The sequence below is a fragment of the Podarcis filfolensis genome, assembly GCF_964270895.1.
Source record: "Podarcis filfolensis genome assembly, chromosome: 3".
In the NCBI taxonomy this organism is placed as follows: Eukaryota; Metazoa; Chordata; class Lepidosauria; order Squamata; family Lacertidae; genus Podarcis; species Podarcis filfolensis.
In genome coordinates this window covers 13,330,703-13,357,547 of record NC_139606.1, presented here as the reverse complement: position 1 = coordinate 13,357,547, position 26,845 = coordinate 13,330,703, and the positions used below count along the sequence as shown (strand labels likewise).

The window sequence follows — 26,845 nt, the reverse complement described above, 5'->3', positions numbered from 1 at the left end:
TTACTTGAGAGGAAACTATTGAACTTCTGAGCTGACTGGTATAGTATCACACTAAGTCATGCTGAAAGCAACGAGACCCAACTATATTACATTCAATGTTATGATTTATGGGTTTGCAAATGCTATAAGTCCAACGTTATGTTGTTGTTTTTTTGTTATTGTTTAGTCGTTTAGTCGTGTCTGACTCTTCGTGACCCCATGGACCAGAGCACGCCAGGCACTCCTGTCTTCCACTGCCTCCCGCAGTTTGGCCAAACTCATGCGGGTAGCTTCAAGAACACTGTCCAACCATCTTATCCTCTGTCGTCCCCTTCTCCTTGTGCCCTCCATCTTTCCCAACATCAGGGTCTTTTCCAGGGAGTCTTCTCTTCACATGAGGTGGCCAAAGTATTGGAGCCTCAGCTTCAGGATCTGTCCTTCCAGTGAGCACTCAGGGCTGATTTCCTTCAGAATGGATAGGTTTGATCTTCTTGCAGTCCATGGGACTCTCAAGAGTCTCCTCCAGCACCATAATTCAAAAGCATCAATTCTTCGACGATCAGCCTTCTTTATGGTCCAGCTCTCACTTCCATACATCCCTACTGGGAAAACCATAGCTTTAACTATACGGGCCTTTGTTGGCAAGGTGATGTCTCTGCTTTTTAAGATGCTGTCTAGGTTTGTCATTATTATTATTTTTAATTTGAAGAATGCATGCAGCTCCTCTCCAGTTGCTCGCGGTAGTTAACACAAAATGAGTTGACCACTAGTAAAATATAATATATTAACGTTATATTTTACTAGTGGTCAACTCATTTTGTGTTAACTACCGCGAGCAACTGGAGAGGAGCTGCATGCATTCTTCAAATTAAAACAAAAACAACAACCAATGATCAAGTTCTGTCCAACAAGCTGTGCAGTATCAAATATCAAGCGCTCATCTGATGTTCAATAGGTGTTGAATATCTGTTGTTCTTGATTTTTTGGCTCGTATCGAATAACAGGTTGCGGAGGAGGATTTTGAGGGCAAATGCATTCCGGCATCTCTCTCCCGCCCACCCTGCTTTCCAAATCAAATGTCTTCAAACACAGACACGTACATGCCTAGAGCTCCGATTCTTTTTCCTTCTCACCAGGTTTTTGAAATACTTCCTTGCCCACTGCCCAAGAGTTGGCATCTTTTCAACCTCCATCAGAATAACTGAACAAAAAAATTAGTGGCATTTCAAATAGAACCAGGAGGCCTTCCGTAAATGATAAGCCAGCTGGAGTGTTGGAATTGTCACCAATGAGGAGTGTGTTGATTTGAGTTCCCATTGTTGCCTTTTTGTGGAAGGCAGGCAGAAGGACCTGCCCACAGGCCCTTTGTTTACCACCCAAGAGCCGTCTGCCATGAAATATTAGTTAGGCATCCTGTAGGTTTTGCAGTTTGAAATGATAACTATCACGACACATTTCTGCATTTAGGCTGCCTATTACTACGTGGCTGAGGATCTGTGTTAATACTTCCCACAGAAACCACCTCATAAAGTGAATGTTAAATATTTTTTTTTTTATAGTGATGATGATGTTCTTTAATGACCATTCCCATTTCTGGCTGTGTTTTCTTTTTACATGGGCAGCTTAAAAAAATACATCGAAATCCCTATATATTCTGCCTTCTTAAATTCTGAGGTCCTAAAACCATGTATGCAGATTGAGATTGGAAATTCTGGCCCTAATATAAAGGAGTAGGTGAATATTCATATCCAAGGCTTAGTGGAGAACTTTGAGGGTTTTTTACTTTTCCCTTTTTTACCCTCAAGTGGTGCATACATTTTGGCAGTAAACAAATAGACAAATAAATAAATAAATAAATAGTGAAGTTTGTTTATTATACTGTACAAAGTCCTGATTATAACTTCTTATTCTTAGTGTTGTCAGTGGTTCTAAGATACTTGTGCGCTCAATTGCACCTTAGTTTTAGTAAAGACTGTGGTCTCTGCCCCAATGGGATTACAGTCTAAAAATCAATAGCATAGAAACACTGTTTTTTGTTATCGTTTCTTTAATTGGGAAACAGATCATGGGAAAAGGATACACTCTCTTCAATACCAACAAACAGTAAGATACGATTGGCCCTCTTCTTTTAAATGCATTCCTTTTTTTCATTTATGCTTAAGAGGAAACGAAGGCCTGCAAGCAGCAATCCTATATCGACTTAGCTGGGAGTTAAGTATAATTGAGCACAGTATAACTGAGGGTAGGTAATAAATCTAAACAAGAAGAGCAATAATAATGGTGCTGGGAGTTGTACGTTTGTGAGGGGTAAATTACAGTTCCAAGGATTCTCAAGGAAAACCATGTTTGTTAAATGTGCTTTAAATATATGGCGTGAATGTGACCCTATTTCAGCACTGGCAGTGGGACAGCATCCTTCACTGCACCTGACTGCAGACTTGTTGTTAATAATAATAATAATAATAATAATAATAATAATAATAATAATAATATTTTATTATTTATACCCCAACCATCTGGCTGGGTTTCCCCTGCCACTCTGGGTGGCATACAGCTCATAAAAAATGGTAAAACATCCAAAAAATTTCTAATACAGGGTTGCCTTCAGATGTCTTCTAAAAGTCAGATAGTTGTTCCACAGGGCAGGCACCACTACCAAGAAGGCCCTCTGCCTGGTTCCCTGTAACCTCACCTCCCACAGTGAGGGAACCACCAGAAGGCCGTTGGAGCTGGACCTCAGTGTCCTGGCTGAACGGTGGGGGTGGAGACACTCCTTCAGGTATACTGGGCCGAGGCCGTTTAGGGCTTTAAAGGTCAGCACCAACACTTCGAATTGTGCCTGGAAACGTACTGGGAGCCAATTTAGGTCTTTCAGGACTGGTGTTATGTGGTCTCCAGTCACCAGTCTAGCTGCCGCATTCTAGATTAGTTGTAGTTTCTGAGTCACCTTCAAAGGTAGCCCCATGTAGAGCGCATTGCAGTAGTCCACAGGCACAGGGCAGGCCACGTGGCACATACAACTCTTGTGCCCTCCAACCGCCTGTTGTCACTGCCCCCCCTCCAGCTGCCTCATTCTGCTAAATGGTAGGGCTGGCCCTAGGTATTCACTATAGCTCAGACGCTGCATGCAGAAAGTTCAACCGCTTAGAGGAAAATCCCTCTCGAGAAGCAGTGTTGTGGCAATATTCCTCAGCAGAAGAGCAAACAAAGAGTAAGAAAGAAAGAAAATTAATAACCTTGATGGCTAGAAATGGTTGCTTGTGTAGGAGTTCACAGAGCTAAAGATAACAGCTGCAATCCAACACAGAACCAAGCAAGCTTAAGCCCCATGATAACAAATAGGGACGCGTGTGGCGCTGTGGGTAAAACCTCAGTGCCTAGGACTTGCTGATCGCAAGGTCAGCAGTTCAAATCCCCGCGGCGGGGTGAGCTCCCGTCGTTCGGTCCCAGCTCCTGCCCACCTAGCAGTTCGAAAGCACTCCTAAGTGCAAGTAGATAAATAGGGACCGCTTTATAGCAGGAAGGTAAACGGTGTTTCCGTGTGCGGCGCTGGTACTGGCTCGCCAGATGTTGCTTAGTCACGCTGGCCACGTGACCCGGAAGTGTCTCCAGACAGCGCCGGCTCCCGGTCTTGAGCGAGATGAGCGCGCAACCCTAGAGTCGGACACGACTGTCCCGTACGGGCAGGGGTACCTTTACCTTTACCTTAACAAATACATTTAACTGAAGTCAACTCTGGGTTGGATTGGGTTGGATTTTTGTGAAGGATTAGAATGCTTTACCCATGACCCACAATGGAGCAAAGCAATCCAGACATGTACATGTACCTGGCCGGAACTGTGAATGGTATTGGGTTAGGCAGAGCTTTCGTTTCACCCAGATCTGCCAGCTAAGATGCTGGGCAGCCACCACCAGTGGAAAGCCCCAAAATGGGCATTACACAGGTGAAGAGAGTCACATTGAGTCAACTCAAGACTCCAAGCTGGTCTTGCTGTGCTCTTGTGTGATGCAGTGATGGCCCATAGTTTGGATTAAGTGCTAAGTTATTTAAACACACACATACACATCTGAGACAACCAGGAGGGAACACCTACAGGCTCCAGGGCCACCATTTTCAATTTCCTGAAGATGCGCTGAAAAAGGAATAGTCCGTAGCTATCACCTAACGGCTTTACAGAAAACTTGGCCCATCTCAGGTTTATACTGCTGCTTTCTCTTTGCCTGGATGAGTCCCCAGCCGCAATCCTTTCTTTCATTGTTCTTGAAGGAAATAGTTTGATGCAGCCGGGGGAGCAGTACAGCACTCCCATAATAAGGTCTTTCTCTGAGAGAGCAGATGAAAGAAAAGAGATAATCAGGGCTTCAAACCTCCCACTGTGCACCTGTCAATCAGTGTCAAAAGGCAGCGGAGAGATGGCTCTGGGCTGTGCCGTAATCATTCTGATCAGAGCGGGAGAGAGGGCTTGATTAAATTTGCCAGAAGCACTTCTGCATCTATCGCTTACATTGCTGCAGATACGTTTACAGGTGCTGCAAGATTAGATTCTTTAAATTATTATTTCGTTCCAATGTTTTCTTGTTTTTGTCTGCATTCCTCAATGGTAAAAGACCCCTGGATAGTTAAGTCCAGTCAAAAGCAACTATGGGGTTGCGGTGCTCACCTCACTTTCAGGCCGAGGGATCCGGCATTTGTCCACAGACAGCTTTCCGGGTCATGTGATCAGCAGGACTAAACTGCTTCTAGAGCAACAGAACACTGTGACAGAAACCAGAATGCATGGAAACATTGATTACCTTCCTGCCGCAGTGGTAACTATTTATCTACTTGCACTGGAGTGCTTTCAAACTGCTAGGTTGGCAGAAGCTGGGACAGAGCAACAGGATCTCACCCTGTCAAGGGGATTCAAACTGCCGACCTTCTGATCGGCAAGTCCTAGAGGCTCAGTGGTTTAGACCACAGCTCCACTCGCATCGCAATGACTTGGGGCCAAACTAGACATGACATTTATTCCATATTATGATGTTGTATAGCTGGTCCCACCCCCATTTTGTTAATAACTAGTGCAAGCAGCAGAGCTGGATTGGGTCCCCATTAGAATTGGGTTCCCCATGCTTGCTGTTCACAATGGGAGGGGAAATGCTTCCATCAGAGCCTATGGGAGCTTCCTTCTCATTGCTAACATGGGGTGGGAATTTTTGATTGACATCATGGCCAGGGTAATTGGTTAAAGTGCCCCACCCCCTATGCCTTAGTCCTGATCCAACTAGCTCCACTTTCTGTGTCCGCTAACTTTAAAAGAAACTACAGCAACAACTGCGTAGCATCTAACTATGTCATACTTTGGCTCTTAGATGACCAAACTTGGTGAGAAACTGAGGGAAGGTGAAGTGAAAATCATGGGGATGGACAAGCTTTGGAAAAGGTCATTCTAGAATGTTCTTTTTGGTTATTCCACACACCCCTAAGGTTCATTGGGAAGAGCCAAGTATCTTTTTGAATTCTTTGAGTCTTCCCTGATAGGATCGACCACAAGATGTGCAGGAAGTGTTGCTCTCATGTTAAATGGACTGGATTTAGAGCAGCATGGAGCTAAATCTGATTGGCTATGTAGTGCTTTGATACCCTGACATCGAATGCATCTGGTACTCAAGGAGAACTGAAACCAAAAAAATGCTGCCAAAGCAACAGCCAAGGTAGAAAACAGAAGGGAATCAAAGGCAGCTTCAAAAAATGTAGGGCTAAGGTATTTTTTCTGGGCAGGTTTGTACCTCCTAAAATTACTGTTTTTGAGACAATAATTGAACCTGGAGAACCTTTTGGCTCAGCATTTCAGAGAATACATCCTGTCGTGGCAGAACTTTCGCTATGTCTGTCGAGGCCTACTAAAATTATGGACTAGATCAACAGTAATGCAAATGATTAGAGAGAAAATATAAATACATTTCTATAAGAGAAGTTAGTTTAAAATACGGAATCGTAAAACTGGAAGGGCTACACTGTGACCCAGTGTGGTGTAGTGGTTAAAGTGTCGGACTAGGACATGAAGAGTGCAGGGTTCAAATTCTGAATCAGCTATGAAATTGTGATTATTCCAATTGAACTGAACCGGCTGGTAAACTGCAGTCAATTAGGAAAACATTTTGTTTTGCCTTTCCTGTTAGCTTTGTGTCACATAAGACTTTTTGCCTAAGAAGCTGTGACTTTGCATGATGTTGTCCTCCCTGCCACCCTGTCCTCTCCCTCCCAGTAAACAACAGTAACCCTATGGTCAGGGGGAAAGCCTTAGCAACTCCTCTATACCCAACAAGCTGCTTCTGCTTCCAGACAATTGCCATTTGTCCAGTGCTTTTCTTCAGGGGAGGGGAGAAAGGTGCTGGTGCATTTCTCACTGATATACCAACATAAAGGTAAATGGTAAAGGGACCCCGGACCATTAGGTCCAGTCGTGACTGACTCTGGGGTTGCAGTGCTCATCTCGCTTTATTGGCCAAGGGAGCCGGCGTATAGCTTCCGAGTCATGTGCCCAGCACGACTAAGCCGCTTCTGGCGAACCAGAGCAACGCAGAGAAACGCCATTTACCTTACCGCCATTGCGGCACCTACCGCATTTTTAGCTCCATAGGATGCACCCGACCATAGGACACACCTTGTTTTAGAGGGGGAGAACAAGAAAAAAAATTCTCCCCCTCTCTGCACAGCACCCCTTCAGCGAAGTGGCAGGAGGTGCTGCGCAGAGAGGGGGAGATTTCCCCCCCTTGTTCTCCCCCTCTAAAACAAGGTGCGTTCGGTGCATTCAAGGAGCGTTCAGTCACCTTCAGTGAAGGCAACCTGAAGCCTCCGGAGCGCAGTGGGAGATCTGCTTTCCCCCACTGCCAGCCTCAAAGAGCAGGTCAGGGAGCAGCCGAAAGGCGCGCAGCCTTCCCGCTGCTCCGCGAGCTTGTGGGGGCTGGCGGTGGGGGGAAGCGCTGCTTTTCCCCACTGCCAGCCTCAAAGAGCAGGTCGGGGCTGGCGGGGGAAGCCCGGGTCCCCCCCCCAGCCCCATGGACCACACATTCGCTCCATAAGACGCCCAGACATTTCCCCTTAGATTTTAAGAGGAAAAAAATGGGTCTTATGGAGCGAAAAATACGGTATTTATCTACTTGCACTTTGATGTGCTTTCGAACTGCTAGGTTGGCAGGAGCAGGGACTGAGCAACGGGAGCTCACCCCGTCGCGGGGATTCAAACCGCCAACCTTCTAATCGGCAAGTCCTAGGCTCTGTGGTTTAACCCACAGCGCCACCCACATCCCATCAACATACCACCATACACAATGAGTAAACGTCTAACTTACAGAAGCAATATGGGATGTTCTCTTTCTCTCTGTTGAGTTTACTGGCTTTTCAAGCAAGACATAATCCTGCGCCCTTCTATAGCACAATTACTGTATTTTCTGGTGTATAAGACTACTTTTTAACCCAGGAAAATCTTCTCAAAAGTCGGGGGTCGTCTTATACGCCGGCTACAGCAGCAGCTCCTGCAGCAACTCCCTCCAAAGGACAAACGACAGCAAATTAAATCAGAGGACACCAAGCTCTCTAGATGAAGCAGAAATACGCTTGAAAATTGGCCCCAGAAGCCCCCCCCCAATCACCAGCAAGAGAATGACCCTAACTGCTCCCGGTAGTAGACCACGTGGTCCAAAATGGCGGCCTCGCATTGCCCCAGCAACTAGACATGTGGCCGCTGCCTCAGCCCAAGCAGCATAAACCCCAGCCATTGGGAAGTGGAGCAGATTTCCGAGCCAGACTGGAGACTGGTTTTTTTTAATTTTTATATGGTGTGCGTTGGAAGAGGGGTAGTCCTATACGGCGAATATATCCCAAACTCTATATTTTAACTGGAAAAGTTGGGGGTCGTCTTATACGCCCAGTCGTCTTATACGCTGGAAAATACGGTAATTGCTGGAGAAGCTCTAGGGCTTTTCTGAGTGGGGGAGAAAACACCAAAACCCAAATACCCCAGCATATTGCAGCTGAATCGAACCAGCTGATAAGTTGCAGACGAGGAGGAAAACTCTTTGCTCCTGCCTTTCCTATTAGCCTTGTGTCACATATCACTCTTCTTGTCTAAGAGGCTGTATTTCTCAGGGCAGTCAATACATCAGTCAAAAGAACAAGGAAATAGCTTTGACTTTTCGACTCCTTTGTTCCAAATGGTAGCATCTGACATCTCAAGTTTACCATGGATAGAAAGTGAAGCAATTTACTTTTGGGCTATTCATTAACATGGGCTTTAGTAACAATATTCCCAGCTTGTAAAACAGCAAATGAAAACCGGCACCTGAGAAATCAAATCAAAACCAAATGTTTTTTTTTTAAAAAAAACACACACACACAAGTGCCTTAATATCTACTTTTCAATACCTCTCTGTTTTGTCCAGGGGTATCAAACACATTTCTGTGTCTGAAGCCCCCGAAATTGGCTGTTCAGGAAATTACATCTGCGCTCCATCAGAAAACTGGCTTGGTGCAGGCGTGTTTCATAACCATTCCTCTAAATGCCCTATCAGGAGAGCAAGCTCTGACTCAATTGCAAGGTTGGAGCGAGGCTTTTCTGATCAGAGATTGTCAAATGCAGACAATTATATAATATTGTTTATGATTCAAGGACACCCAATATATTTCTGTGAAGGAAATAGATTATATCTCAGCCAAGAAAGTGAAAAATGAAAATGGGAAAATTTTATCTCTCTAATCTCAGGCTTACATTTGCCCCCTAGATTTAATCTTATTGTTAGTTTAGTGGCACAGTCCTATGTCTATGCAGAAGCAAGTCCCACCAAAATTGATGGGACAGACTCCCAGGTAAGTGTGAATAAGATTGCAGCTTAGGTACATCTTAGGGCAAATGACTTGTCTTAATACATCTGAATATGCATTTACAGAAAGTGTGTGCTAGAACATAGCTTTTGATGGTGAGAACAAAGTCTATAAAGCTGATATAATTATTGAGAAAGGGGGCAGCTTGACATCCCAGGTAGTTTGGGGGCGGGGAGAGGGTTGGTAGGAATCACAATGCACACCTACACAGCACATGATGAATGAACTCATTTTGCTCACTATTTTAAAAATAGGTGGTATTAACTGTTGCTGAGCCAAAATGACTTGCTGGCTTTGATGAACATCTTCAGAAGGGTTGAACAACAACTCCTTCTTTTGATGATTTTTCTGCACCACTTATGACAATGTGCACCTGTCCATTTACATTGCTTTCATATATTTCTCTCTCTCTCTCTCTGTCTTCCCAAAATTTCCACTTATAGCAAAACAGTTTTTCAGATTTTCTGACGCATTGTCATGCAACGTCAGCACCATTCAGCTAGTATTCGGGAATAATGTGCAGTGGTACCTGGGTTCTCAAACTTAATCCGTTCCGGAAGTCCGTTCAAAAACCAAAGCATTCCAAAACCAAGGTGCGCTTTCCCATAGAAAGTAATGCAAAATGGATTAATCCATTTCAGACTTTTAAAAACAACCCATAAAACAGCAATTTAACATGAAATTTACTATCTAATGAGACCATTGATCCATAAAATGACAGCAATAATCAATGTACTGTACTATAAAATAGATAAGACAGTATTGTAGATGATAAAAATTAAAATCAGATATTTTTTTTCTTACCTGCACTGATGATGGTCATTGTTTGGATGAGGGGCTTTTATCCATTTCCTCAGTCACACAATCAGTCAATCAGTAGCTGAAGTGGGTTCCACACAGTCACAAAAACAAATTAACCAAAAAAGCCTCAAAAATAAAGACGCAAAATAAATAGCAAAAACAAAAGTGCCAAACTTAATCAGTTCTGGAAGTCTGACTTCCGAAATGTTCGAAAACCAAGGCGCAGCTTCTGTTTGGTGCAGGCGCCCCACAAACAATAGCCGACAGATGCATCAGACATTTGGCTTCCAAGACACGTTTGAAAACTGGAACCCTTATTTCTGGGTTTTAAGCGTTTGGGAACCAAGGTGTTTGAGTACCAAGGCATTTGAGAACGAAGGTACCACTGTATTCAAAAACCTGTTGTTGTTTTTTCTACTGTAAGAAATCAGACTTTTTTTTTTTGAAAGAACTTGAACGGACCATCAATATTTTCAGTTGTGTGGCATGTGGACAAGCATCTTGTGTGGGTTGGTGGGCATGGTTTGGGAGACGCCTGTTCCAACCCACCTCTCTCTGACTGACTGTCAGTTTGTCATCTCTGTTCGGAAGTGAGATATGGCAGATAGAGATGATGGTGCAGAGTCCATGTCCAGCTTAGGGTGACAGTGATTAGCTGCAAAACAAACATTTGTCGCCATAATCAGGTTCTCCATAATCCCACATGGTCAGTACTCTAGAATACTAGGCACTGAATAAGTTAAATAGCTGTAGAATGGCTATTCCTGTGTGCATGCTCAAAACTCCAACACTTACTGGTCGGAAGAACTTGAGTGCATGTAAGGGCTCTGACTCTGGCTATGAAATGATTACCAGTTCAGGGACAACCTGCCATTAGGGTGGAAAGGAGAAACATGTACACACACCCTAAAAGCAGTGGCATGTTACTGCTGCAGACACTCAGCTGCAGGTTCACTCTTAAAAACATCAGGAAAAGATAAAAAGGTAAATGACCCCTGCCCTGGACGGTTAACTTCAATCAAAGGCGACTATGCGGTTGTGGCGCTCATCTTGCTTTCAGGCCAAGGGAGCCGGCATTTGTCCACAGACAGTCATGTGGCCAGCATGACTAAACCGCTTCTGGTGCAATGGAACACTGTGACAGAAACCAGAGCGCACAGAGAGCGCACAGAGAGCAACAGGAGCTCACCCCGTCATGGGGATTCGAACCGCTGACCTTCTGACTGGCAAGCCCAAGAGGCTCAGTGGTTTAGACCACAGCGCCACCTGTGTCACGAAGGTAAGCCTAGCAAGGGGCTGTGAAACACTTGTGCCAGAACTAGGACTGCTGTTGAACTAGTTCTCAGATTTTTTTTCTACTGTAAGAAAGAACACATTGCTACCCGCATCAAACAGCACATGTCTGATAATAATAATAATAATAATAATAATAATAATAATAATAATAATAATATAATATATTATTTATACCCTGCTCATCTGGCTGGGTTTCCCCAGCCACTCTGGGCGGCTTCCAACCGAATATTAAAATACAATAACCTATTAAACATTAAAAGCTTCCCTAAACTATAAATGGTAAGCACAGAAAGGGCCCCCATCTCTTTATCTTTCAATGGCTTCATTTGCCTTAAGTGATGGCATCACAGAGCCAAATCTGATTGGATACATAGCACAGACATACCCACCCATGTGCTGCTCCACAGTTGGAAGTAGTATAATGCTTCCAAGTACCAGTTGTTGGAAACCATGAGAGGGAAGAAGGGAGCTCCTGTGCTAGTTTCCTGAAGACATCTGGTTGGCCAATGTGAGAACAGGATGGGGGACTATATGGGCCAGTGGTCTGACCCAGCAGAGGTGCTTATTATTGTTTTTAGTACTCTATTTTCAGAATGGAGTAAGGAACCTGTGGCTCTTCATATACTGCTATGGAGAAGTGCGTACATACCTTATTTTTCGCTCTATAGGGCACACTTTTCCCCCTCCAAAAATGAAGGGGAAATGTGTGTGTGTCCTATGGAGCGAAGGCAGGCTTTTGCTGAAGCCTGGAGAGCAAGAGGGGTCGGTGCGCACCGACCCCTCTCCCTCTCCAGGCTTCAGGTAGCTATCCACAAGCCTTCTGAGCGCGGCGGGAGTTCCCCCAGCGCTCCGAAGGCTTGCGGATAGCAGCCTGCAGCCTGCAGCCCGGGGAGCGCAGTGCCAACTGCTGCTGCCCTCGCCGGGCTTCAGGCAGGTATCCGCAAGCCTTCTGAGCGCGACGGGAGTTCCCGCCGGGCTCCAAAGGTTTGCGGATAGCAGCCTGTTCTGGGGGCTGGGGTCGGGAGAAGCTCGGGCTTCCCCCGTCTCCAGCCCCGCAAGCTCCGGGAGCGGCAGCGAGGTTGCGCACAATCTTGCCACTGTTCCTGGACCTGTTCTGGGGGCTGGGGTCGGGAGAAGCTCGGGCTTCCCCCGCTCCAGCCCCGCGGCTAAAAACGAAGCCGCACGCAGCCTCTCCCGGCTGGAGAGGTTGCGTGTGGCTAAAGAGGAAGCCAAGACAGCGAGCGGGATGGATCCCACTCGCTGTCTTGCCTTCTTTGCTCTTTGGGGCTGGGAGGGGGAAATAAATTTTTTACTGTATTTCCCCCCCCCCCTAAAAACTAGATGCGCCCTATGGTCCAGTGCGCCCTATGGAGCGAAAAATACATTTACCATTTCACAGAACACACCACAATTAAGCAGGCATGAGTTGCAAGAATTTGCTTGCACCCTCATATTTGGTTACCTCATCATCCTAAAGAAGTTTCCTACCAACAAGCATATCCCAGCCCAGCCAAGGCTTCTGATATTTCGACATTCTGAAAGTCCCACACTGCCAGGACTGGCTTGTGAAAAACAGCTTGAGGTAAGGCAGGAATGAGACTCCATGGGACAAACCTCTGTGATGAATCCAGGAAGGTGAAACAAACAGTATCCAAAGAGAAAAATAGCATTGAAGCAGCACTATTGGGGGCGGGGGGTGGGGAGACACAGGACAGAATGTAAATAAATAGATCTTGGAGAATATCCACAAGTGGGTTGTTGTTTTTGCAGGGGGTGGTATTTCTGTCCTCCAGAAATCACTATTTTGGGGCCAAAATTTGAGAATATATAGTCTTCCAGATAGTACAGGCAGAGCTGCAGCTGGTGAGGGGAACTTGCTGTTGAAACATCTCTAGCTCCTCCAGAGCACCCCCTCCCATTCCTTATCTTTCTGTATAGTTACCAGGATTCAGTGGGTTGCGTAAGTGCTTACTGTTTAAAGAGTTTGCTTCTCAGCTGCCGGGTGCTGGGAGCATCTGCTTAGAGAAGACATGCACTGTGAAAATACAGAATATTTGCCTCTTTGTGGTTGACAGCCTGGCAATGTGGTCTGCTAGACTCCTGCCACGGAAAGTGAGATGTTGCAATTAGTAGTTCGGGGTTTCTTAATACCTCTCCCCTGCAGAGTCTGCCAACAATTGACTGAAAGATTTAATTAAATTGAAACAGGGAATTAAACATTCAGCTGCTGATACTAGAAGCCTTGCAAGATGTTTCGAAATGGCAAACCAAGTAAACAGAAACAAAAAACAACCCAGTTGTGTGCACATTTACCAGTTTTAAGGGTACTTTCAGATCAGGCCTGCACTCTCAAACAGCTATAGTTTGTTCACCTACTTTTTATGGGGTATCCACATGATGCAAGGGAGCAGGTGGCGCTGTGGTCTAAACCACTGAGCCTCTTGGGCTTGCTGATCACAAGGTTGGCAGTTCCACTCCCCGCAATGGGGTGAGCTCCTGTTGCTCTGTCCCAGCTTCTGCCAACCTAGCAGTTCGAAAGCACACCAGTGCAAGTAGATAAATAGGTACCACTGCACTGGGAAGGTAAACAGCGTTTCTGTGCACTCTGGCTTCCGTCACGGTGTCCCGTTGTGCCAGAAGCGGTTTAGTCATGCTGGCCACATGACCCAGAAAGCTGTCTGTGGACGAACGCCAGCTCCCTTGGCCTGAAGTGAGATGAGTGCCACACCCCATAGTCACCTTTGACTGGACTTAACCATCCGGGGTCATTTACCTATTTACCTATGCAATGCAGTCAATCTACTCCAGTTCCTATCAGCCCTAGCCAGCATGACCAAAGATCAATGAAGATGGGATTTGTCGTCCAACAAAATCAGGAGGACCACAACTTATTCATCTATTTTCTGCTCTTTCCCACCCAAATGTTTCTTCCATCCTGAGTGCTATGCAAATAACTTTCTTTTGTCTCCCTTGTATGCACATAGTGACTGATATCCTACTGGCTTAATAAAACTATAAAAACCATACAATGCTATAAATTACAGAGTCTTTGTCTTAGAAGAAGACAAAAGAGGGCAATTCTTTAGCATCTTTCAGGGTTCATTCTTCAGGTAGTTATTCACCATGAGAAGCTCCTTTGCAATATTTCAAAGCAAATTGCTGCATGTTCTCCCAAGCTTTTAATAGTAGCATCCTTCAGCATAGCACTGCATTGAAAGCTAAAGTGCATATTGTCTGAGAAATGGTGGCAAGAATGAATATTTAAAGGCATTTTCCAAATGGGAGGAGTGCAAAGAGTGAAACGTGAAAGCTCACGGGAACTGAAGATGCAAATATTTGCAACATGAGCAATGTATAAGCATCTAATTAATATATTTATATATAGAATGATGGAACACTGGTGCAAGGAATAATTGGAAAAATCAGAGCTGGCATTGTCAGAACTTTACATCAGTACAGTTTTGATGCACCAAAAGCATGGCACATAAAATGACATATCACTGGACTACTGAATGATCTGTTGAAAGGAAGGCTAACAGCAGAATCCTGCACAGGTCTACTTAGAAGTAAGTCCTATTGAGTACAAAGGACCTATTTCTGTATGTATTTGTTTAATATATTTATTAGTTGCTTTCCTCACAAAAGCAATCCAAAATGACTTACAAAGCCAGTAAAAATGCTAAAACCAATTATAACAAATGTAACCAATAAAAGCCTAAAATATATTTGTACAGATAAAAGACAGGTCTTACAGATCCTGCCCCACTAAAAGACGTTGCAAATATCAGAACCGCTTCAAGTCAAGGGCCAGTGGGGGAGGAAAGTTTTTGCTTCTTCCTGACACCTAAAATATGCTCTGCAAAAAAAAGTCCATACAAACACATGTGTTGTTGTTGTTGTTGTTTAGTCGTTTAGTCGTGTCCAACTCTTCCTGACCCCATGGACCAGAGCACGCCAGGCACTTCTGTCTTCCACTGCCTCCCGCAGTTTGGTCAAACTCATGCTGGTAGCTTCAAGAACACTATCCAACCATCTCGTCCTCTGTCATCCCCTTCTCCTTGTGCCCTCCATCTTTCCCAACATCAGGGTCTTTTCCAGGGAGTCTTCTCTTCTCATGAGGTGGCCAAAGTATTGGAGTCTCAGCTTCAGGATCTGTCCTTCCAGTGAGCACTCAGGGCTGATTTCCTTAAGAATGGATAGGTTTGATCTTCTTGCAGTCCATGGGACTCTCACGAGTTTCCTCCAGCACCAGAATTCAAAAGCATCAATTCTTTGGCGATCAGCCTTCTTTATGGTCCAGCTTTCACTTCCATGCATCACTACTGGGAAAACCATAACTTTTACTATACGGACCTTTGTTGGCAAGGTGATGTCTCTACTTAGAAACACGTGTATATTAGGATAAATTCGCACTGACATTCGAATTTCCACGACCATTTCTATTTTAAAAAAGCTCCCCCCCCCCTAATACAGGAAGATAATACAGGAAGATAAAAGAAACTGATATAAATAAAAGCAAAAACAGAGAGAGGGTTTCTTTTTAAATAAATAAATTGCTAATTGATGTGTGTTATGTACTGAGTTGAATAGGATCCAAAAGGCAGCAGTCTGATTGGTCCTAGAACAATAGGATTCAGAATGCATCAGTCTGATTGGTCCACAGGAGCCACCCAATCCAGCTCCAGGTGGAAGTGAATCCACAGCCTGACTGACCTACAGGAGAATCCCAGAATTAGCCAATCACGTGGGGCCCATTGTGTAAATAATGTATATAAAGCAGACCTTCTGGGGGAACTTCCATTCCTCCTCTTCACCACTATGAGCTGAATAAAGAGCATGAAATCCACTATCGACTCTGAGTATATTTCAATGTGGAAATGTGGAGAACTGAAATTAAGATTGGAGAATGAGAAATGGAGATAACCTAAATCATAAGACAATGGCAGGGCCACATCCTGCAGCAGAGAAGGGGTAGGAGAAAGCAAGGAAGGATTCTCTGTTGAGTAGAGCCCTCAGCACTTCAACATCTTCCTTGGGGTCCTCCTTTGAATGTTGAAAGCCCCAGGTGCTAGGACACGTGGCTGCTAATGGATGCCAAACATTTTATTTATTCTTTAGCGAGACTTGGGGCTTATCCGCCCTTCTTCATGTCCTGTAGCTTTCCCCTGGAGAAAACCTCAATTGGAGCAAATGACAATTTGGTGTTTTTTTTTCTGGATTGATGTTCGCTCAATTTAGAGCTAAGCAGTACAGGGCAAGCATAAGTGCGAATGAGCCCTTCTGGTAGATAGTTGCTTCAGTGTTTGCCCTTCTATACGATATTTGTACGGTGGAGTATCTTTTCTATTTGTTTGGAAGAGTCACAGTCTGAATGAATAAAAAGTTAAGTTACTCTCAAGGGCAAATAGCAGCTCATCAGAGTACAGAAAGAGATAGTTGTGGATTGATGGGAGCTGCTGTGTAACAGTGAGGAACAGTTATACTAATGCTGCTCACTTTTCAATGTGCCCCGATTTTCGATTAAATGTGCCTTTGCTGCAGCTGCGTTAACCTCTTCGTGGTCAGTTGGGGCCAAAAGCAAGTGTGGGCTTTGTTGCTGATCTCATCAATGAGGAAGACAAAAAATGTTTTAGCAGACAGAATATAGACCAGGGGTCAGCAAAGTTTTTCAGCCAGGGGCCGAACCACTGTCCCTCAGACCTTGTGGGTGGCTGGACTATATTTTGAAGGGGGGGGGGAGAACGAATACCTATGCCCCACAAATAACCCAAAGATGCATTTTAAATAAAAGCACACAATCTACTCATGTAAAAACACCAGGCAGGCCCCACAAATAACCCAGAGATGCATTTTAAATAAAAGAACACATTCTACTCATATAAAAATACGCTGATTCCTGGACCGTCCGCGGGCTGGATTTAGAGGGCGATTGGGGCGGATCTGGCCCCCGGGCCTTAGTTTGTCTACCCATGATATAGAGCTTCAAAATACAATGAAATAAGTGTGCACAATTAGAAACTCAGGAGATTCTTCTGACTAGTTAATATATGTAGGCATACCTTTGAAGATAAAATGAAGCTTGGAAAGGCTAAACTGCAGGAGGCATGAATTTATATAATAGAGACCGGTTTCATTACATCTCATTCAACTGGGATCGTAATACACAATATGGATGTCACTGTCCATATGTGGCAGGAATGGTGAAACCATGATGCCTGAAGATTTATGCAAGGGTGTTTGCCAAGACCAGCTCTACCATTAGACGTAGTGAGGCACCTCTTATCAGATAGCTAACCTAGGTAAAAGTAAAGGGACCCCTGACCATTAGGTCCAGTCGTGACTGACTCTGGGGTTGTGGCGCTCATCTCGCTTTATTGGCCAAGGGAGCCGGCGTACAGCTTCCGGGTCATGTGGCCAGCATGACTAAGCTGCTTCTGGTGAACCAGAGCAGCGCACAGAAACGCCGTTTACCTTCCCGCTGGAGCGGTACCTATTTATCTACTTGCACTTTGATGTGCTTTCGAACTGCTAGGTTGGCAGGAGCAGGGACCGAGCAACGAGAGCTCACCCCGTCGCGGGGATTCGAACCGCTGACCTTCTGATCGGCAAGTCTTAGGCTCTGTGGTTTAACCCACAGCGCCACCCGTGTCCCAGAGCTAACCTGCTCTGTGCCTATTAAGCTAGCCTGTAGCATCACTTTTCAGATAAGTAAAAAATAGTCAATGCAATGGTCACAATCAAACATAAAGTGCAATGAAACTCCTATATATTTATTTAAATTATGGAACTGAATTAAAATTGAAGTGAAAATTGCCCACCACAAATTTCCACTGCAAAACGAATTTAATTCATTTTATTTGTTTGTTTATTTATTATTGCATTTATATCACATATTTTTCCCCAAGAAACTAAAGGTGACACACATGGGTCCCCCTTTCCTCTTTACAGCAACTGCTTTCAGGTGTAATTTGGAGATTTTTAAATCAATACAGCAAATCAGTAAATCTGAATTAGTTCATTTCATGCACTGAGTTTACTGAATGCCCCACTAATTAACAGTCACCAAAAAACAAGTGCAACCTGTGACAATGGCCATAGCAGTTGAATTTTTATAAAAACCTGTCTGTCTGAACAGTTCTCCACCTCCTCTACCATCAGTTTGTGTTATTACGTAAGCAGATCTTCATTGTATGTAGTCCCCCCCCAATTAAGTTTTGCCACACCTAAATACAATGAACTTAAATGACAAAGGTTACACTGCCTAGATCCCATTTGATACTAAATGTTCACTGATAGCTGAAACCAGGACCTAGATTCACCAGCTACCAGTGAATATTTAGTGCAAAATGCCATGCTTTGACATCAACATCTCTCAACTCCAACGAAGGATAATATTTGCAGCAGGGACTAGGCAAGTTTGTATCATTGTTCTGTGCTTATCTCACGCTGAGCAGTCAGCAACTTTAAAGCAGATGAAGAGGAGGAAAATTAGAGCCTGTAGCACTCATCTGGTGTATTGAGCAGAGGCCACAGAGAGAATACTTGGAAGCAAGAGATGTTCAGAAATAGTTGCCCCCCAGATTGTTCTGTGCTTGGATGCTGTTGCTCTTTGGGAGGTGAGTGAAACAAACAAACAAAAATCAGCAGTTCTTATGCACAAATCCGTATTGGCTTGCATTTGATGTCTTGTCTGTAGATTAATTAATTTCTCAGATTCAGCAGTATTCAAGGGTCTGGTGTGCTTGCTACGTTAAGGCAAGTGAGAGCTGGTCTTGCATTTTTTATTTTATTTTTTGCTTGAACAGGGGACATCAGGCTTTCCTCCTGCTTAACAAGTAAGGCTTCTCAGATAGTAAAAAGTAAAGGTTGTGGCCAGCTGCTTTCTTTGTCCTCTTTAAGACTGTAGTCCAGAATAATTCCTGAAAGGCTTACAGGTGTTAACGGAGAAATCTGAGGGCTCCCTTGGACAAAAAAACAAGGACACCAGCCAGGAATACCAGAGCAAAACAGCAGCCTGTAGGCTTGGTCTTTATTGAAGACTGTCGCGACAGGACTCCCACCTGCCTCAAGGTGAAACAAGATGGAAGCCCTGAGCAAAAGAGAACCCAAACGTTTATTAGCTGCTAATCCCCATGTTACACCCCCCAACTACATCACTAATACATCATGATTACATCATGAAAGGGGAGGTCTGGTGGCAGTAATCTGAGCATCCTGGAACCTGCCCCGTGGTTCCCCTTGCCTTCCACCAAGCACCCATCAAGGGTAACAAAAGAGATATTTACATTTCCCTAATTCCCAGTCAAATTAATCACATCCTTTTGTCTTCATCTGGGTTTGTTATTTCTGGAATGGCTACCTGTCTGGTGCTCAGGTATTAGGATGCCAGGAATAATCACTCAGGCAGAGGGGCTGCTGAGCAGCTGAGCTCACACGTCTATATGAATTTCCAAAGTTTTCCCAGTGAGCCAGTACATATATATATATATATATACAGTGGTACCTCGGGATGTGAACAGGATCCGTTCCGGAGCCCCGTTCGCATCCTGAAGCGAACGCAACCCACGTCCATGCATCTGTGCGTGCACGGGTCACGTTTTGCTGCTTCCGCACATGCGTGTGACATCACTTTGACCGTCTGCGCATGCATGTGCGGCGAAACCCAGAAGCAACACGCTCTGTTACTTCTGGGTCGCCACGGAGCGCAATCCAAAAATACTTAACTTGAAGCACATTTATCCCAAGGTATGACTGTATATATATTTATCAGTGAATTGTTACATTTGGTATTGTGCAGCAGAGGCCCTTTGAAGAGATAGGAAGAAACTGTGATGAAGTGTTTTGTGGGGACAAATCACAAAAGTCACAAAAGTGATTGTGCTGATTTTGGTAGTGGGCTGCATGCGCATGATATCTGCTGGAGGCGCAACACCTCCCCAACCTATACATAGATTCCTGCAACACAGGTAACTTTCCCTGTTGCAAGTGTATCATAGAATTGTAGAGTTGCAAGGGACCCTGCTGTCATCTAGTTCAATTAACCTCCTGCAATGCTCAAATCTCAGCTGACGCATCCCTGACAGACGGCCGTCCAACCTCTGCTTAAAAGCCTCCAAGGAAGGAGAGTCCACAACCTCCCAGGGGAGTCCGTTCTACTGCCAAACAGCTCTTACTGTCAGAAAGGTCTTCCGGATGATTAGTTGGAATCCCCTTTCTTGAGAGAACCAGTGTGGTGTAGTGGTTAAGAGCGGCAGTCTCGTAATCTGGGGAACCGGGTTCGCATCTCCGCTCCTCCACATGCAGCTGCTGGGTGACCTTGGGCTAGTCACACTTCTTTGAAGTCTCTCAGCCCCACTCACCACACAGAGTGTTTGTTGTGGGGGTGGAAGGGAAAGGAGAATGTTAGCCACTTTGAGACTCCTTCAGGTAGTGATAAAGCGGGATATCAAATCCAAACTCTTCTTCTTCTTCTTCTTGAAACCTGAACACATTGGTTTGGGTCCTGTCCTCTGGAGCAGGAGAAAACAAGCTTCCTCCAACTTCCATGTGACAATCCATTAGATATTTGAATATGACTATCATATCTTCTCTCCTCCAGGTTAGACATATGCTCTTAAAGGATTAGGGACGTGGGTGGTGCTGTGGTCTAAATGACTGAAACGCTTGGGCATGCCAATCAGAAGGTTTGAATGCTGCTCCAAGTCAACAGGGATAGCTAACATGGTGCCATCCAAAGGGTGTTGGACTACAACTCCTATCATCCCTGGGACGCGGGTGGCGCTGTGGTCTAAACCACTGAGCCTCTTGGGCTTGCTGATCAGAAGGTTGGTGGTTCAAATCCACACAACGGGGTGAGCTCCTGTTGCTCTGTCCCAGCTCCTGCCAATCTAGCAGTTCGAAAGCACACCAGTGCAAGTAGATAAATAGGTACCACTGTGGTGGGAAGGTAAACTGCATTTCCTTGCGCTCTGGCTTCCATCACGGTATCCCGTTGCGCCAGAAGTGGTTTAGTCCTGCTGGCCACATGACCCAGAAAGCTGTCTGTGGACAAACACCAGTTCCCTCAGCAGCCTGAAAGTGAGATGAGTGCTGCAACCCTATAGTTGCCTTTGGCTGGACTTAACGGTCCAGGGGTCCTTCTCCCCCCCCTTTTTATACCTTTAACTTAAAGGATTCTTGGGAGGCTTATATTACTAGATCGCTCACTGTGATAATTTTACACAAGACAAAGCTGCAACTGTTCTGTTTTTTAAAAAATGCAAAATAGATGCTGGTCTGGAAAACATGCAAACTATGTTTAGCAAAGCAACTAACTTTGCAAAGCAGTTCATTTGTAGAAGAAATAACAGGCACTTCCAAACCACCTGTTTGTTGAGCTATCACCCTGAGTTGCTTTACAGAATGGTTAGATGACCACTGGCTATTTAAGGAGAATGTGTTCTGATTTGCATGCAGGAATATTGGATGCGTCGTGCAAGATACAAGTTGCACCACACTTCCCAGTGCATTTCCGTAACACTTTCCTTATCACAGAAAGACCAATATTTAGTGGAAGTGGGTATGTTGCACAAGACCTCCCAATCAACTTTAATTGCACAGCTTGGATTTGTTGGTTTGCAGGATTGAATCGCACCCCAAAATAGAGACAGTCTGGAAGCACCAGTGTGACAGTTTTCTAATTTTGCTCCATACACAGGTGTGTGTGTGTGTGTGTGTGTGTGTGTGTGTGTTGTAGAAGTGGGATTGGCAGGGGCACACACCAGCACGGGCCATCCTAGAAGACTAATCCAATTGCATTTTTCAAGCTGTGCACCATGTAGCACAAAACGTTGAATTGGCTGCATCAATATGGGCAGGTTCACACCATAGATTTGAAGCACGTGTAAAGCACATGGCTTCTTCCCGCAAATCATGGGAAACTGTAGCTTGTTAAGGTTGTTAGAAATCTCACCTGAGGAAAAACTACACTTCCCTGGATTCTTTGCACGCACTTTAGATGTACGGTACAGATTTGTCCTATGACTTCTGGAAAGACCTGATTGAGAGATACCTCCATGAACCTTGATGTATGCTTCAAAACATTCTGTGCTGCTGCTGCTGTAAACACATGCAAAAATAGCCTTCCATGGCATTCTGCCTTGTGGAAAGTCCCACTGACCAAAGAAATGGGAATTTGCTCTGCTCACTGTGTTTCTATGAAAAAAAAAATGGTATTTTGTCTCACTTCGATGTGACTTGAATCCTTGAAATGTTGCAGTCGGCACCAACTGCGTTGCTCATAGTATACTGCAATCAGGATTATGGAGACTGTTGTGTACATAGGATGATGCCAGATCCAGATGATTTTTATACTTCTTCTGCCCCTTGATCCACATATTCTTTGTTAGCATCACTCTATAATTTGCTTTCATTACAGGCAGCATTCATTTCTTGGATATTTAAGAAATGGTGCTTAATTACAATTGGCACTCTAGGAGAGATGCAGCTGAGTATAGTGGACATTTTGCAAGATGAACATCTTGGCTTGGCGTTAGAGGGCCATTGAAACCGAACAGCATTGTGCGAACCTTTCGGCTGCAATTTTGTAAATTATCCAGAACACATAGCATCAGGGTCCTCTGCAGATATAAAACCAGTGATTTCAGTGGCGCTCTGCCAATTTTCATCAGCTGGGCATCATTAATAGAGAAGATGCAGTCCAAGTAAATTTTCAAGACTTTTTATTTTTTTTAACAGCTTGAATGCGGGGCAAATTGATTTCACACTTCTGCTGCAACTATAAGATCTTCGTTCTAATTGGAGAAAGGCTCAATTAATGCTAATACATTTCATTAATGTAGAAATAAATTTCAGACTTTTGGTTCAGATTTTTCCCTTAGGCAACTGCAAACATGTATTCCTTACTCCTCTCGCCCATCTTTCTCCCCTGATAAATCACCACCATCTCTGTCCTTGACACGTCAGTATCATTGACAACATTTCCTCTTCTAATACAGACCAGAGGAAAATGGTAATTTACTTAACTGGCTCAGCAACTGTATTTTGTTATGCTGGACACAACACTGTGTAGAGACTTTGTTCTGGGGATAGCCTTTTCAAAAAGAGATGCGTGCTATTTTGTGAGTCTGCGTTGGACCAGAGACTGTGGACACACTCACACCACAGAATTAAACTGGCTTAATGATCAGTCCCTCCTCCCAGGGAACTCTGGGAATTGTGGGAATATCCTAATATCCCCAGCACTCTTAGCAAACTACAGCTCTTGGCTCTTGGGCCCAAGGTGGAGGCTCAGCTGATTGAATATTCTTTCATGGAAAAGCTTCTCTGCACATAGAAAATGAGATATCAGGGGGCCGTTTCTAGTCTAACCTTTCTCCTGACATGCTAGTTTTCTCTCTGTGTGTGGTGATGCAGAAAACTATACGGAAGAGAATTCATTAATGCTCCTCCAGTTTATTGAGCATCCACCCTGATTTGCTTTTGCAGACACTAAGGTCCAGCTCCGAGGGCCTTCTGGAGGTTCCCTCACTGCAAGAAGCAAAGTTACAGGGAACCAGACAGAGGGCTTTCTCGGTAGTGGCACTTGACCTGTGGAATGCCCTCCCACCAGATGTCAAAGAAATAAACAACTATCTGACTTTTAGAAGACATCTGAAGGCAGCCCTGTTTAGGGAAACTTTTAATATTTGATGAATTATTGTATTTTAATATTTTGCTGGAAGCCGCCCAGAGTGGCTGGGGAAACCCAGCCAGCCGGGTGGGGTATAAATATTATTATTATTATTATTATTATTATTATTATTATTATTATTATTATTGCAAAGCTTACACAGAGGGAGGCTTCTGGTCTTTCCTGAGCATTCATTCTGATTTGCAACTAGCATTCATCTTGAATTTATCCTGATTTACTTGTATGGCGGCAGGATTGGGAAGGATCGGCCGATAGAGACCTCGCCTTGTCTTGCCGGGAGTCGCTGACGGGGGAGGTCAACAAGGAATCCAAGCCGGGCACCTGGAGAGTGGCCAATTCCTCTGACTGATATGGCTTTAGATTCCAACACTGGGCTGATATTTGCACCACATCTGCTAAAGATGGCCCTGATTGTAATCCACTTTATTTGTGCTAAACAACTTTTATAGTCGTATAGGCTAGTCCATTAGGGCAAATCCAATGCCCCACTCAGCTGCTTGCTTTCATATTCCATCTGGCCCAGAAGGTGGCATTGAATGTCAGCGTCTTCCTCCTTAGTCTCAGAGCTACTATGATTGAACTCAGTGAGGAGAAGAATGGGGGAAGAGCTAGAATTGGTTGGGTCTGCCTGTCATTGGCTCTGCCTCAGCCTACTGTTGACCTCCCTTCTCTCTGCCTAATAATACTAATACTAATACTAATACTAATACTACTACTACTAATAATAATAATATATTACTTATACCCCACCCATCTGGCTGGGTTTCCCCAGCCACTCTGGGCAGCTCCCAACAGAAAATTAAAACCACAATAAAACATCAGACATTAAAAGCTTAACTAAACAGGGCTGCCTTCAGATGTCTTCTAAAAGTCAGATAGTTGTCTATTTCCTTGACATCTGATGGGAGGGCGTTCCACAGGGCGGGTGCCACTACCAAGAAGGCCCTCTGCCTGCAAGTCCCAAGAGGTATCAGTCACAACTTGAAGCCCTCCAGAAAAAAATTGGAAGTCTGGAAATGACCCAAGTCCCCGCCCACAGTCTGCAGTGGTCCACGCCCAGATATGGGTTGGACACATTAGTGAGAACAAGGCCTACTTTCTCCTGGTGTGCAGTGGCGGAGGAAGGGGGCGTGGGTGCCAGCCTGGGGGCGTGACATCGCCGCGGGCGGCCGCCTCTCCCTTGGGACGCTCGGGCAGGCGCTGCCCCAGTGGAATGATGCTCACATGGCCAGGCACCTACCCAATTGGGACGACAACTTGCATGGGCAGGCGCCTACCCCTTGGGACTCTTTTACGTGCGACGTGCCACACCCCCATGTGTGGCATGCCACACCCCCACCGCCCCAGGTACTGAAGCCCCTTCCTCCATGACTGCTGGTGTGATTCCCCCGGAGTGGTGGTTTCATGTTTACTGGATACCATTGGCATGCTTTTCCTCCTGCCTTGGCTAGTCAGTTGCACCACTGGTGTAGATTTGTGTCACATAGTGGGACAAATGACTACTGGGAGAATAAGAGAGCCAGGAGGCACACAGCATGTGGGGAATTGGAAACCAGAGTTCTGTTGTGAGCAGCACCTGACCCTTCACTGGCTGTCAGCCAGGAAGCTAATACAGGGCTCACTTTTTCCCAGCGAGTGCTGTTTTAGAGGCTCTGTAATGTCAGCTGATGCATGAAAATAGGAAATACAAAAGTGGCTTTCATTGTGTGGGAGGCGGTGGAACATTGTTCCTCAAATGACAACAGTGTTTCTCTAGTTACCCTTTGCCAGCGTTTACTATTTCTGTACAAGCCCACATTGTCTTTGATGGTCTGTGTGTGTTTTTTATTTTATTTAGTTTTATTTATTTCATTGTGCATCTCTATTAGATGTTTCTCATGGGCCAACCATCCCGAGAAACCCTGCTGTGCTGTGGTGTGACCAGTGAAGGCATTTTCGACAATAAACAAGGTATTGTGTGCTTTGGAAGAAACATTGACAATGGCAAAGCCCAGATGGCTTGGAACCGTTTCAATGTTTTCTTCTTGCTGTATTAGTGCATAGATTTCAGTAACGGTGGTGGCTGTGGGGCAGGAATGGCCAACTCAGAAGACATTTGGAGCATAGCTGGGAACATCAACCGAACTCAAAACAGGATGCACTATAGCCATTTGCAGAGGGTCTTCATGTATGCACATGAACATGGAAAGAGATGGATTATCCTTTCTGGTCCTCACCAAAACCATCACATATTTGAGGTGCTGTATGCATCTAAACCAAAGGAGGCATTTGTCTTTGTGCTAAGGCAGGGTTTTCCAAACTTGGGCCTCTAGCTGTTTTTGAACTACAACTCCCACCATCCCTAGCTAGCAATTTGTGGAAATGTGCAGTTTTCTTAATTTTGTGACGCAGTTCTCCAGCCAAGTTGAAAGCACCTACTGGGGTAAAATGTGCTTTAAAATGCATGCACACTAGTGAACACTACATGCAAAAATGCATTTTATCTCGGGAAACTGCTTAGCAATAAGGTGTATATTAGGCTGCAGTACATACAAAATGTGTATTAGGAGAGATGTTCGCTAAAATGCAGATTAGTTTTCCTGAGGACTTTTAAAATCATCATCATCACAAACTGATGTGGTAATATGGAGAGCTGAACTTAAGATGGGGGAAATGATAACCCAAAATTGACAGATTCTCCCACCCCTAAAAAAGGTAAAATGTAAAAGACCCCTGGACAGTTAAGTCCAGTCAAAGGTGACTATGGGAAAAGTTGTGGACCACCGGGATAAAATTTACGGCATGTAATGCCTTAAGAGAAAACATTATGAAAATGATATATAGGTGGTACATAACCCCAGTCAAGCTTGCAAAGATTTACCATGTGCCTGACAACAAATGTTGGAAATGTAAAGAAACTGAAGGTACATTTTTTCATCTTTGGTGGACCTGCCCGAAGATTAAGGCATTCTGGGAAATGATCTATAATGAACTTAAAAAGGTATTTAAATATACTTTCCCCAAGAAACCAGAGGCCTTTCTCTTGGGTATTGTCGGCCAAGGGGTGTTAAAGACGGATATAACTTTCTTTATGTATGCTACAACAGCAGCTAGAATACTCATTGCGAAGTACTGGAAGACGCAAGAACTACCCACACTGGAAGAATGGCAGATGAAGGTGATAGACTATATGGGTTTGGCAGAAATGACGAGCAGAATCCGAAACCAGGGAAGAG

General features: G+C 44.6%; 1 protein-coding gene across 4 annotated transcripts in view; it reads left to right on the top strand.

Annotated features, from left to right (window-relative positions):
* Window positions 1-26,845, top strand: part of PAK5 (p21 (RAC1) activated kinase 5) — a 125,295-nt gene that overhangs the window by 38,774 nt on the left and 59,676 nt on the right. Inside the window, exons 1-2 of one of the 4 annotated variants that reach the window (XM_083606856.1) lie at window positions 18,458-18,555; window positions 25,499-25,580. The exons of 2 other annotated variants lie outside the window; for them this stretch is intronic. In XM_083606856.1, coding sequence (XP_083462982.1) covers window positions 25,499-25,580 — 82 coding nt within the window. In that variant the 5' untranslated portion in view covers window positions 18,458-18,555. Of the gene's footprint in view, window positions 1-18,457; window positions 18,556-25,498; window positions 25,581-26,845 lie in introns of those variants that run through there. One more of the 4 variants, XM_083606855.1, reaches the window with a different exon arrangement.